Raw genomic sequence first — 13,898 nt, forward strand, 5'->3', positions numbered from 1 at the left:
TGCCAGGCCCATGCACTTTAGTCATCCCCAGCGTGACAGAGCAAGCAGCACCACCATCTCAGCCCACCTCTTCTCCCCTTCAAGCCCTGTTCAGCCCATGGGGTTTCACCCAGCACCTCTTGAGCAGGAGCTCTCCGTCCACCACCACCACCACCCTTCAGGAAAGGTCTGCTGGGAGACACTTACCAGCCTGGTTGGTGGTGATGTTCACTGACGCAAACTGTGGGGAGAAGGGACTCTGGTCGGTGACGCCGTTCACCGCCTGGATCTCAAAGGTGTACTGGGTATGGGCCAGCAGGTCGCTGATGTAGATGCGGGGCTCCGTCAGGCCCAGCTGGCGGGGGGCGAATTGCACGTTGTCCCCACAGCGCGTGCACGCCCCACGGCCGGAGCCACAGCTCTTGCAGATGATGTTGTACACCAGGTCCTCCCGGCCCCCCGAGTCCCGCGGCGGGGTCCACTCCAGCATCAGCGAGGTCTCGTTCACGCTGGAGATGACGGCCTGGGGGGCAGACGGGATGGCTGTAAAGGGAACAGACAGAAAGGTGTAAGAGCTGGAGCCCTGCTCATTGCTATGGGACCAACTGCACCCCCTCCTGTTCCCCATCCCCGACAGGACTCTGCAGCAGGCACATGCCGAGCTGGGTGCTTCTCTTGCTGTTGGGGACGTGTGGAGCAAGCTGGGCAGCCAAAGGCAAGAGCAGCAACAAAACCTGTCCTCTTAACCCAAGCTAATTTGATTACGTGGCATCCCTGGCAAAATTTACCAATTATACTTTGTAGTGTTTCTGATTCCTGGCCTTTGCACTGATCTCCTGCATGCCAACAGGCAGATCTTCTCATCTGGGTACAGCCCCAGAGTGCAGTCCTCCCGCTGCCTAGAACAGCACAAAACAACCCAAATTTATGTCCTTTTTATATGCACAGTGTTTGTAAGGTAAGACAGACCCACGCCTGCACGGCTCCTCTGGACAAGGTGCTCCGAGCCCCCCGGCCTCCTCCAAAATCCCACTGAGACAGATGCCTTTGTTAAGCATCCCTCAGTGCTTTGACTAATGAGCATCTCCTTTCCCAGCCACGTGCAGCCCCTCCCCAGTTGCCTGGAGCCCACATACTGGTGCACGGCATGTCAACAGGATCGGCATCTGCCCGGTAATATCCGTTTCGGCACACGCAGTTAGTGGCCCCTTCTGAAGTCGTCCGGCTGTTAATCGGGCAGTGGACGCATCCTTCATCCCCTTGGCTGGCCTTAAATGTCCCTGACGGGCAGCCTGGAAGAGAACCAAGAGCAGCGGTAAGCAGTGAGGACAGGGGCTGGCGGGGATGCCCAGAGCCTGGCAGAGCTGCCAGAAAACACCCTTCGGGGTTTTGCAGAGTCTAAAGCCAAAACCTGACAATTTGAAATAAACAAAGTGGAGAAGGAGCAGCTGGTTCGAAGGCTCCGAGGAGGCAGGCACTGCTGCTCGCGCTGCCTGCAGCGACGGCGACACAGCTCCCCAGCCCCGTCCCTGACCGCGAGTGCCGACCAGGGTCCACTCGAGGAGTCTTACGAATGCAAAGGGGGTTTTTAGCCACTGGCACCTCAGGAGATGCAAGTGGCTCGACTAAGTCAGACCAAAGGTCCGCAGTCACCAGGATGCTCCCCCCAACAGCGGCCACCCAAGGAGCATGTCACGAGCCAGAAGCACACTGGCCACATACCTTCAAGCCACCCTCCAACAACTTATAGCTCAGGGACTTTCTAAGGGGCAGGCTCTCTGCATTTAATATCCCCGGTGGGATAATTCTTCCACTAAGTTACCCATCATCATCATCATCATCATCATCATCATCATCATCATCATCATCATCATTATTATTGCTATTTTATTATTATTATTATTATTTATTTTTATTATTATTATTATTATTCCATGCAAATGTTTTGCACCCGTTTTATCCTGCAGCAGAGAGCCCTGTGGTATAATTCTGCGCTGCATGAAGAATCCACTGCTGGCTGCTTTGAAGCTGCCGGCTGCTGCTTCATTTGATGCAATCGCACACTTGCACTGGCAGCGAACACTCCATCGCCACCCACCTTCCCTGTGACCCCTAGGGTCGCACAAACAGACAAGCTGCATGATGCAAGTTTGTGCGACAACATATAACAATAATAAATTGGTTTTATAAATTGCATATACGTTGTTTGTATAAATTGTAAATAACAACATGCACTATTTTGTTCTCTGCTCTTTCCGCATAATTAGCAATGTCTGGATTATTAGTTAACCACCAGTGTATCAACTGGATTATTAGAGCCCCGAGGCTTTGTTCCTGAGAGACAACAAGCCAACTCACAGCCCAGCATCTCTGTGCAGGTGTACGTGAAATTGGGTTGTTTTCTCCCATTTCCATCACCTCACGTCTATAGAATCCCAATTGCCTCCTCATTTCCCGGCCACGCCGTCTCATAAGGACCTTTTGCAACCCTCCACAGCCAGTCTGTCTCCATCACTCCGTATCACAAGCAAATTGTCACTTCTGCCACGACTTCTGCGTGCTGGCGTCCACCTCCACCGGGGCTCGGCCACCTAAGCCACTCACAGATGAAGAAGATGCTCCATCAGCAACAGCTGCTCAAAAAGGCGCGTCTTCAGCCCGGCAGGGTGGGCGAGGGTGGCACGGGGGTGCCTGGTGCCTGCAGCAGATGGGTGCTGAAGGCTGGACCGGAGCGTGAAACACAGTATTAACAGATACGGCACAGGTGGCTGAAAATACCCCTGCAGAGCTTTAAACACCAGAAAGTCCTTCCAAGTCAGGGGATCACCGATGCCGAAGGAAAAGCTCAGCTCTAAGCGTTTCTCGGCGAGGTTCTTGGGGATTGCTCTTGGTTGCGACTTTCCGCCGCTGCTAATTCTTGTGCAGCGTGAAAAGCCTGGGGGGTGGCAGGTGGTTTCTGCACTGAAACGAGTTAAACAAACTTCTACTTTAGTTGGCTGCCAAGGCTTTCAGGAATGAGGCAGATCAGAAAAACAGCCTGGGAAAAACATACACTCGGGGTTGCTGTAATAAAGAGCTATTGCTGAGAAGTATCTTTTTTTTTTTCTTTTTTTTTTAATTCCAGTTTTCATCTCCCTTCCTTCAAAATTACCTTGAGTTTCCAATGGGAAAAGCTCTACGGAAAAATACCGTCAGCCTCCCCGCTTGCAAAGCCCCTCCTGCCTCCTACAGTCAAAGGACCTGTTGAAAAACTGCTTTCTCCACGCGTTCCCAGATCTTCCCACCCTTGCTGTCCCCTCCCCCCCACGTGTTTGACTCCATTTCTGACCCTATTCCCAGCATGTCCCTCAGTACAAACCCCTCTCCGAGGGTGTTAGGCTGTTGGGAGAGGTGATGGCTGCGTTCTCCATTACAGAGGAGTGATGGTGGCTCTGAAGCTGAAACGATAACAGGGTCCCCAAACTAATACCAATTTTTGAAATATGGTAACATCAACAGACAAAATTGCTCTAGTCTGACACCCAGGGTGAAATACAGGGTCATTTGATCAAAGACGTTTTAAGACGTGAGCCTCTTTCACCTTCTTGAGGGCTTCTTTTAAAAATAACAACTTTCCTAAACACTTTCCGCATCAAGATAAAGATACATAAAAAAAAAAAAAAAAAAAAAAGCCTATGCTGTGGAGATTTAGTCACTGGTCCTGAGAGATAAAAAAATTCCCCAGGTTTGGCCCGGCACAAGCTGACGGCTGCAATTAAGATACTTCTGCATGTGCTGCTCCTAAAGCAGGGCAAAAATTGGGGGTTGAACGACTGTTCACCAAAAATAACAAGCTGGGATGCTAAAACTCTTTGCATGTGCCACCAAAATGCGGCCAGAAGTTTTGGCAACTTTCTTCCTCCCCAGGAGGTCCTGCACACTGACATGGGATAAAATAATCCTGGAAAAGCAGAACTTCTCCAAAGATAGATGTTCTGAAAGCATGTTGAAAGACAGGAAAAAAACACTGACATTTGATGCAAAGTTGTTTGTGTGGGTGTTGGTTTTTTTTTTTTTCCTCGAGTAATGACAACCTCCAGAAGTAAAATAAATGAACATTGTGTTCAAAAATGTTTTGTTCCCTCCAGGTCTTCCTCTGGGTGAGAAAACAGCTTTTAATTTGGAATCCACCCAATTTCTTGTTTCCAGAGTAAACAGCAAATCAAAACTCAATCTTCACACAGGGGCGAGCCCTCCTCCTGTTTGAACAGCACGGATGTTCTCGCCGCTGGCTGGAAGACACGAGGACACCCCAGTTTTCTGGTGACAGCAGCTTCGGGACATGCTGCTTCCCCTTAGGCTTGCAACGAGGGCAGGGGAAGAGCATCCCTAGAAACTCCTGCTTGGAATTGAAACGGCGAAAGCACACAAATTTCTACTTGATCAGAGCATCCTTCATCCCAGGAGGGCGATTACTGTGACAGCGGCTCTGCCCCACCACTGAAGCAGGAGCTGTTCGCAGCTTCCCATGTGGTGGGTTCCCACATCTCCAGCACCAGTCAGAGGATGCTAATAGGGGTTCACGGGAAACATATGGACCTTTAATTGCCTCACTGCTGCAGGTAGGCATGGATGGCTGCCTCGCGAGGGTACAGCTCAGAGCCAGCAGCGGGTTTGCTATGAGTACCGGTTGCAGGGCTCTCCAACAAGGCTGGAAACACCTGAGCACCACCACGTGTCCTCGTGTCCCATCAACCCGTTCCCAGGGCACAGAAAGATGGTCATGCCCAGGAAGGCATGTGCTTTGGGAAGGGAATGCCATGGAGAAGGACCCCTGAGGGGTCCCTGCCCTCCCCTGCAGGAGGACCGTGCCAGGGATCTAGGAGGGGAGGACAATTCTGCAGCATCTGCTGCTGGAGGCAGCACCCAGGCTCCCAGCCCCCCTGCCCTGGGGCAGCTCGGTGGAGAAGGGCATCCTGCAGCTCATCCTGAAGGAAAAGTCCCCAGCCAAACGTGCAGGAGGGGCCGCAGAGGGGTTCCCTGTTTGTTGGCCCTGTGTCCTACTGCTGCTCTCTAACCAACTTTTTAATTAATGCAGTGTGAGCTGAGCAGGCTCCAGCCAGGCTCCTCTACCTCAAAAACTGCCCTGGCCTCCCCAGCCCACCCTGGACCATTCTGCAAACATCCCTCTCGTGCAATAAAAATTTCCAAAATGGCACTTTCAGCCCGTGCTAATGGCTCTGAGGAAGGGTCCTCCTTGGCTCCCTTTGCCTGGCTTTGTTTCTCCTGGCAGCAAAGGCTCCTTCCACTCGAGTGAGGCGTTTTTAACAGCTGATGGAAAACAGGCAGCGCTGGCTCTGTCAGGATCTGCCAGGAGTCTGAAATCCCCAGCCTTATCGCCCAGCTGCCTCCCGTCTCCCCGCGGGGCCGGAGGCAGGGGGCAGGCAGGCTGGCTCCACACCCCCATACCGGCAGCATCCCCATCCCCGGTGCTGCAGGACCCCGGAGCTGGTCGCTTTGGCCACCTCCTGCCTCTCACCCTTCCCAGTGCTTTTGGGAGCCCTCTCCCACAGCCCCCCCTTCCTCCTGCTGGCATCCCCATGACCCTGCAAACCCCAAGCAAGCTTCTAGCATCCTTGGCCATGCACCACGGGATGGCTTCGCTGGACCCCACGCCAAAGAGGTGTCAGCAATTTGTTATGGTGACCAGAGAAAACAATGTCCTGGGCCATGTCAGGAGTGTGGCCAACACACTGAGGGAGGTGTCTTCCCCCGCCAGGCCCTGGGGATGCTGCTGGAGCTAGTTTGGGGTTGTCCAGTTCAAGGACAATATGGAAGAACAGGGGAAGGTCACCGAGATGGCCAGCCCTGGGGCACAGGCCATACGGGGAGAGGTGGGAAGAGCTGGGATGGCTTAACTGGGTGTATCTGGCTGAGCCCCACAGCACCCTCAAAGTGCTGTGCCTGTGCTGGCAGCAGGAAGGGGGTGACAAGGCGCCGGCGTGTGCTTGCACAGCACCCAGGCTGCCCCTCCAACCTCCCCCCTGCAGTAGGCTGGGGGTGGGGGGGGCAAGGTCTTGGGAGGGGACACAGCCAGGACAGCTGACCTAAAGTGACCAGCGGGATATCCCACGCCATATGACGCCTGCTCAGATAGAAAAGCTAAGAGAAAGGAGGAGGAAGGGGGGGCATTCGTTATTTATGGCGTTTGTCTCACAGAGCAAGTGCTATGCACGCTGAAGCCCTGCTTCCCGGGAAGGGGCTGAACATCACCACTAATGGGAAGTAGAGAAGAGCATCTTCTGTTTTCCTTCGCTTCTGCGCATGTGACTTTTGCTATTGCTTCATTAAACTCCCTGTATCTTGACCCGCAAGGGGGTTTTTTTTCCATCTTATTTTCTTGCTCCCTTGTTCTGCTGAGGTGGGGAGTGATAGAGCGGCTTGGTGGGCACCTGGTGTCCAGCCAAGGTCAACCCACCACACCAAGGCATGGTGGTGGGGGGTGGATCTAACTGCAGCTATCTGGGGGCAGAAGACAGACCCAAACATTCTCAGGGTGCCAGACTCTGTACAAGGGACAAGGCCCACAAGTTCAGAGTGGACATTAGGAAAAGCTCCTTCTCCAAAGGATGGTGCAGCCCTGGGACAGGTGACAGAGGGGTGGCGGATCTCCTTCCTTGGGGCAGATGCAGAGAAATGCCATGGCTGCAAGGGGGAGGTCGGACCCCAGAGCCTCCTCCACCATCACTTCCAGCTCTCTGCTGTTCGTGGTCTGTGTGGGTATTTATGATGTTGCCCTGTGCAGAAGACTATTATCTCCAACCAGCTCTGAATTTAGCCCTTTATCAACCATGCAACGAGGCGGGCATCGTGTCGACATTGTCACTTTTCCCGTATTCTTCCCCATTCCGCCCCTCGTGCCTTGAGCTTTTGTTTTGCATTCTGCACCCAAGGGGATGTCGCTTTGACTCACCTGCAAAAGTCACCCATTCTCTGGTTCTCCCTGTCCCCAGGCCCTCACACGGTGGTGTCTGTCACCTTAGCCAAAGGCTGGCCTCCGGACAACCCCAAGGAGCCATGCTGCCCACTGCCTTTGGACCTGTTTATGCTTCTACCACGGCCCCTCCCCAGCCTGGATGTTTTGGTGCTGGTGGGATGAGCACTCAATCCTGCTTTGCCGGGCTGCAGCGCGGGAGGCAGGTGGGAACACCCCAGCCCCTTCAACTTGGCGCTGGAATTGCCTGCTGGCTCTGAAAGAGGGAATATCTTGGACCTCTCTAGGTGTCAGCTCTCTGCACTCATCCTTCCTGGGGCCGCACAGGTCCTCCACTCTCCTTCCTGATAAATTTAATTAGCAGGCTACGCTGCTACCTCATACTTGAGATAAGCAATTAATCCCACTGCCAGGTGCTGTCACCGCCAGCAACTCTGACAGCATTTGGAGAGCAGAGGATGGAAATACAAAAAGGAAAACAGGGTTAAGTGACATTAACTGAAGGGGAACGTGGTGCTCAGCCGACTCCTGTGATATGGGTTAAAGAGTTGTCAATAAGGGAAGAAGTCACAACGCAAATGTTCCTGTTTAACCACGTCATTCTCCCTCCACAGGACAGAAACAGAAGCAGATGGCACAGGCCTGCAAAAGCATCCTCCCATTGCTAGCGGCTTTCAGACAGGTCCCCGTGCCACCGACGGCACCAGCAACTCAAGGAGATCCGCTGGGTCACACCACCCCCAGGCACTGCCACTCCGGCCTCACAGCTGGAGGTGCCAGGACTTCAAAACCCACATCTCCCACCACAGCGCTCCCCAGGCCACCTCATCGGCCTCCCAGCTTCAGCCCAGGGCTCCTCCAGACACCATCCCCTTGGAAATGTTCCTGGCAAGGACTTCCAGACGGCACCTGCCTGCCTGCAGCTCACCACCACCTGCCTGATGGAAGAGGTTACATCTTCTCATCATCATCCTCACCCACCCCTTCAGCTGGTCCACGGGCAGGCGCAGCCGGGCAGCACTGGGGCAGCACGGGGCTGTGACAGGACCTCAGTACCGGAGTGTCACAGAGGTTTGGAGAGGACTAGGCAGGGAAGGTGATGCCCTGTTTTCGGAGCTGCCTGAAAAAAGCACGTTGGAAAGTCCTGCAAGGTAACCTTCTAGCTGGGCTGTCCTCAGCCCAGCCACCCAAACAGCTCCAAAGACCAGGAAAACCGCATGGCTCAGAGGTTCAGCTTTTTGGACACCACGAGACAAACCGATAGCCATCACAACACACCGACTGCTGCACACGCCGGGCAGTTACAGACCCCTGCTCTCCTGCAAGAGCATCACCACCCTGCTAAGCACCACCTTAGGCAGGGAACAGCCTCATCCAAAGCCTTGCAGCCCCCTCTCGGTGCCCACGCAGCAGCAGCAGGGCTGAGCCCTCACCTGGGAGAGGCTTTCATGCCGGGGGCTTGCCGGCAAATCCCTCCTGCGGCTTCCACAGGGTTCGCAAGGTCATCTCCCCACCAGCACCGCTCAGAAGTTCAAGCATCTGGTGAGACCCCCGCACCTGTGGGCATGCACACCTGCAAGCCCCCCCACCCCCCACCCCCCGCCGACCTGCTCTGGGCGGCACATCCATCAGCGGTGATGGGATTCAGCTGTCAGGGAGAAACGTCCGGAATTTCTTACCTGCCTGGTCAGCCTGGTTCAGCCTCCCCAACCTGCTCTTAAAGAGAAATGGGAAGCTTTACGTCCCTGCCTGAGCACGGATGCTGTCAGCATCCTCACAGTACGGATGCTGAGGAGCATAACCCAGTATTTCTCCTGCTAGAGCCAGTGGACAGCCAAGGGGAGAGGACTTCCCCATCCAAAGGAGCCATGGAGCTGTATGCTCATCCCACTGCTGCAGACCACAGGTGACTGCAGCCCCAAAGGGACAGTTTGCAGCTCACTTCCAGAGGCCAGCATCCCTGGGTGAAGCTGAATATGACCACAGATCAGGAGCACAGCTCTGATGCCAGCAGATGCTTTGGACCTCCTCATTCCTGCAGGCACCCAAAGAGCACTCTAGGATATACCTCCAAGCCCAAGCTCAGCAGCCTGCAGTGCTCTCCTGAAGCCTGACATCCACCATTCTGGGATGCTGGAGCAATCCCAGCCCCAGCACTCAGGGTGATCAGGATGCTGCCAGCTCCTGCACAATTTCAACCCCTAAACCTTGTCTCAGCAGCTTGGCACGCACGGAAGGACCTAGAACTTCAGGTGCTGGGAAAATGCCTTGCCCCAGGAGCCCCGGGGTGACTCACAGGGAGCAATGCCCGCCTGTGCCAGGCGAGGTGCCGAGCCATGAGGTTAGTTCTGTGGAGTGACATGCCAGCAGATCCACCAAATGTCACCGTCATCTTACTCAGCCTCTTGTTTTCTTCTGGTGCAGAGGGCGGACTGATGCGTTTTCCAGCCTCTGACTGCAAGACTGCAGGGGTGGATTTTTTTTTTTTTTTTGGTTGTTTTGATTTAGAATCCTTACAACACAATCATATATTTTATTCTGATATTTTAAAAAATGCTTTTCAGGCAAGCAGCCTGCCCTTTTTCTATAAATGCAAACACTGCAGCGCTACATACTGAAAGAGCGGTTGTTTAAAAGGTAAGGCAGCTTTCTCCAAGTGGTGTCCAGAAGAATTTAGGACTTTCACATCTTGTTACTTTGTTTGGTCTTGTTTAAATGTTTCCCAAAGCTTCTGCCTGGGAGAGCTGTGCCTCGGGAGCATGGTATGTTAACCATTACGGGAACCGCTCCCAACCTTTTAACGCAGGGAAAGGAGCAAACCAAGCAAGCAAGTGGTGACATCAAAGTTGCTCTGATGGAAAATCCCTAATCCTATAAACCCTTCCTGCTTTAATTGGTGTTAAAACAAAGATAATCTTATCTCAGCCCTATAAAAGAAGGGATAGGATGTACTCTCTAAAAGCCTCTCTAAAAGCCCTCATAAACCTGGCAAACGTTCTCTGTTTTGAGCCCGAGGAGAATGAATGGCTTTAATCCTAAAGGAAACAGGGAAGTAAAAAGGGAGCTTTTCCTGGACAAGGGCCCTTCAAGTGGTCTCCCCAGCCCCCTTGTCCTGGTGCAAATCCCGAGTTGCAACCCCAGTACCACGGATCTGCTGGAGATGGCATGCACATCCACCTGGACCCAGCAGAGAGGGTCAGGGGTCCAGAGCCGTCAGGGACCCTCCAACGCCTGCACGGCTCCAGGAGGACCAGAGCCAGTGTCAGGCCCCCGAGCGCCTTGTGCCTCCACCTCCAGTGGCTCCAAGTGCGTCTGTGGCTGCTCCGTGCTCTGGTCTGTGAGCTGCCTGTCTCTGCCCAGCTCCCTTATCTCAGGTGGCAGAGGAGCAGGGTCAGGGGCGCAGAGTCGGAGATGGGGTCTCTGAAGGACACCCCGACCTGACCCAGCAGCCCACCCCGACAGCCAGAGTGCAGAAGTGCTGATGGCGTTATTCCCAAATTGCTCTGCCCTCACTTCCCAGAGCAGGGGGACCAGCTCCCTCCCAGCCCACGCTCTCCTCCCCATCCCCAGCGGGCCAGCAGGCACCCCACGGACCCCCTTCCTTCCCAAAGCAGCTTTCCCAGGGCACAGGCAGCTTTCCCAGGTGGAGGTGGAGGTGGCCAGGAAAACTTGGAGTGGGCATGTTTAATCATTACGTTTTAATGCTGCTTAGCACCCAGTTTAGACAAGTTTAAAACATGCCAGCTGGGGAAGTGCCAGCAGCCGCTTTCCAGATGACAACATTGTTCTTTGTCAGGACTAGGTGCTGAGTGGAGCTGGCATAAGGGCTGATTAAATATGGTTAGTTATGGTGGTTTAAATCACTGGGGGTGTAGTTGCACAGTAACTTTCCTTCACAGCCTGCAGCCAGCAGAGAAGCTGTAGGCAGGCAGCACCGCATGGAAGGTCACACACTGCCCGGGGCGGTTGCACGCTGTCCACCTCCACTTTGCAAAACACCCTGAAGGCTGCTTATGTACTCATGGAGGGCAGAACTGAAGGAGAACCAGCCTTCCTCCAAAACAAGCTCCCAAGTGCTCTACTGCCTGGGAGTTCTACATGGAGCGCTGCTCCAGTTTGGGGCTCCCCAGTGCAAGGAAGATACTGGAGCAGCTCCAGGGGAGGCCACCAGGATGGCTCAGGGCTGGAGCATATGGTGGGTAAGGAGAGGCTGAGGGTTGGACATGAGCCTGCAGAAGAGAGGGCAAAGGACAGAGCTTACTGCTGCCTTCAGCGACCCAGCGAGAGTAAGGACAATGGAGCCAGACCCTCAGAGGCAAGACAAGGCTCAAGGTGGGAAATTCCAGCTTGACACACAGAGAATCCACCATGAGGGAGGTCAAGAACTCAGAGAGCTACAGGGATCTACATCCTTGGAGACAGTCAAAGCCTCTCCCAAGAGACTGACATGCTTTCTTGTCATTCTAGCTGCCTATCACCAACAGAGCTTCACTTCCCAAGCTTCTGGATGCCCAGCTTGCCCCCCTGCTCAATGGGCCACCCCCTCCTGGCTGCACAGCGGAGGTTACGCACACATGCTGCTGGCCTGAAGGCAAAAAAGAGCCACTTACACCAGGAGAGCAAAGGTCAATAGGAGCAGCTGGGGGGGGGGGGGGGGGGGGGGGGGGGATAAAAATCACTTTTTCACTTCGCTTAAAATTCACAGACTTTGCTACATCCATCAATAGTTGGAAGCAACAGTCCCCTTCTGCGGAGTCCCTTGGTGCTGTCAGCATACACGCCTCACGGACCACAGAGCCAGCCGATGAATCCAGCTCTGTTTCCCAAGCCCATCTGTCCCTGCCACCTCTGATTCTGTCACAACGCAGCAGGCACACGCTCCCAGCCCTCCAACAACATCCAGGCTTCTGCAAGGGCTGAGCTGAAGCCGCTTCACCTGGCAATGAGCGACCACAGCAACGCGGTGCGATGGACTCTGGACCGCTGGGTTTGGAGCCTGGGGAGGGAATTGCAAGAAGAAACCACAATTGCCGAAAAGCTGGGGGTCTGCTGAACCCCCCTGCTCCAGAGGAGAGGAGGGAATTACCGAAGTTTCTAAGATGTCCAGCCCCGCGGAGGCAACGCCAGCTTTAAGCCAGGTTGGAGAAAGAGTGTGAGGACAGCAAGGCTGACCATGAGCCACCTCCTAGAAAGGGGCACGGCTGGAGCATTGCTGCCACTGCGTCCCGGCTCAGGTATACAGTCTGGCTCTCTGCAGCATCACTTAGGAGTAGCCAGCGTGCTAGCTGAGCACTGCTGATGAAATAAAACACACAAAACATTGCAATCATAAAGGTTCACAATGGGGAGAGAAGGGTTTTTGTAAACACAACCACCTGAATGCTAGACATTTGGGAAACAGCAGGAAGAAAGCCATCTGAGCAGCCCCCTCCCCACCCTCCCCAGCCCCCAAGCCCTCATGTGTGTATGCGTGAACCTGGCATTTGCAGCACACAACCACGTGCCACTTTCCCCCCATACACACAGGACAGCCAGGACCAGGCAGCGCTGGCTCCTGCAGTGACAGGTAGCTGTGCATGCCAGGCTGTCGCTGTGTGACCCATCAGCAGGACAGCAGGAAGCGGGAAGAAAGATACAAGCAGAGCAAACAAAACCTCTCTAGAAGAGCTCGTCTTTCCCCTTTTTTGATAGTTTGGTTTTTTTTTTTTTTTTTTTCGAAAACGTGGATGGCTGCGCGGTATCATGCCCTGCTGGCATTTCCACTGTGTTCCTGGATGCCCAGGACCTGATGTGACCATCCAGGGTGCTGCCTGTTCACAGCCTTGTTTGCAGGCCAACCTGTCCCATGGCATCACCAACCCAGGGCACAGTAAGATCTGAACCTGACTCTGCTACAGCTTCTCCCCAGACGTGTTCAACCTTTTTTTCTGCTGACACGAGCCAGGCACTCAGCAGCTGGGCAGAGAGCGCAGACGCCCAAGGAAGGAAGCCACAGCTCTGTAATCAACACATGCATTTTTGACAGAGAGCAGCGAATATGGCGCGGGGCTGTACAATGAAGTACGAGTACAGAAAACTACCAAACCCCCAACTCCTTCCAAAGAGCAGGTCTGACCATCCTGCACGCTGAGAAACAGCAGCAGGGCCATGCCAAGGTCACCACGTGCCAGGGATGTGCACATAAGGTGAGTTAAAGTAGAGATTTTATACATTATTTTCTAGGAAATCTTTTATAAAGCCTCCTCATTTTGCACAGCTGTAATGACCTCTGCAGTTCATGACTGAATAAATACCCGGGAGCAATTTCAACCTCGGGTGTTCCCTCTACACTCAAGGCATCGATCTGGTAGCGGTGTTTGTGCAGTACCGAGGGTTGCGGGGGATCAACATCAGAAAGAGAAGGCTGAACCCTGGGTCCCTTGGCTCTCATTTTACTGATAACTTTCTCCGAAAGGATTCTCTGATGAGGGAAAAGCAGCAGCAAACAATTATCTGTCTATATCCACCAGGAACAGTGTTGTATGGCAGGACCGGAGAGCCAAGCGTGTGCTGTCGGAAAGCACGGGTGAGACAAAGCGGTTTTCAGCAGCTCACAATCCCCTTTATTTGGCTGGGGTTTGCCTGCATCCATCAAAACGCACCTTCCACACCTGAAAAAGCTTTCTTCCACCAGATTTCAGACTTCCATACTCCCAGATTTTCATACTCCCACTGGAAAGTAGAGAGGCCTCGGGAAGGCATCGCAAGCAACTTGAGACGGAAAAACCATGACGTTGCTCAAGCGCAAGGTTGGGAGCACGCTGGCTGGTTTCAGCTGCGTGAAAGCTGAACTCAGTTCCTGCCTCGGTGCATTTAAAAGCAACTCTCAATAAATCAGGGGTCTTCCCCAGCTTCCCAGGCTGCCAGGGCTCTCCCACCACGCTCCAGGGCTTCTTACCAGCACCGG

General features: G+C 53.8%; 1 protein-coding gene across 2 annotated transcripts in view; it reads right to left on the bottom strand.

Moving 5' to 3' along the window:
• EPHB2 (EPH receptor B2) overlaps positions 1–13,898 on the bottom strand; it is a 129,434-nt gene that overhangs the window by 46,760 nt on the left and 68,776 nt on the right. For both annotated transcript variants that reach the window (XM_056332728.1, XM_056332727.1), the window contains exons 4-5: positions 1,116–1,271; positions 187–522 (exon numbers count right to left, since the gene is read on the bottom strand). In XM_056332728.1, the coding sequence (XP_056188703.1) occupies positions 187–522; positions 1,116–1,271 (492 nt within the window). The remainder of the gene's footprint in view (positions 1–186; positions 523–1,115; positions 1,272–13,898) is intronic.

This window comes from Falco biarmicus, chromosome 3 (genome assembly GCF_023638135.1).
Source record: "Falco biarmicus isolate bFalBia1 chromosome 3, bFalBia1.pri, whole genome shotgun sequence".
NCBI classification, from domain to species: domain Eukaryota; kingdom Metazoa; phylum Chordata; class Aves; order Falconiformes; family Falconidae; genus Falco; species Falco biarmicus.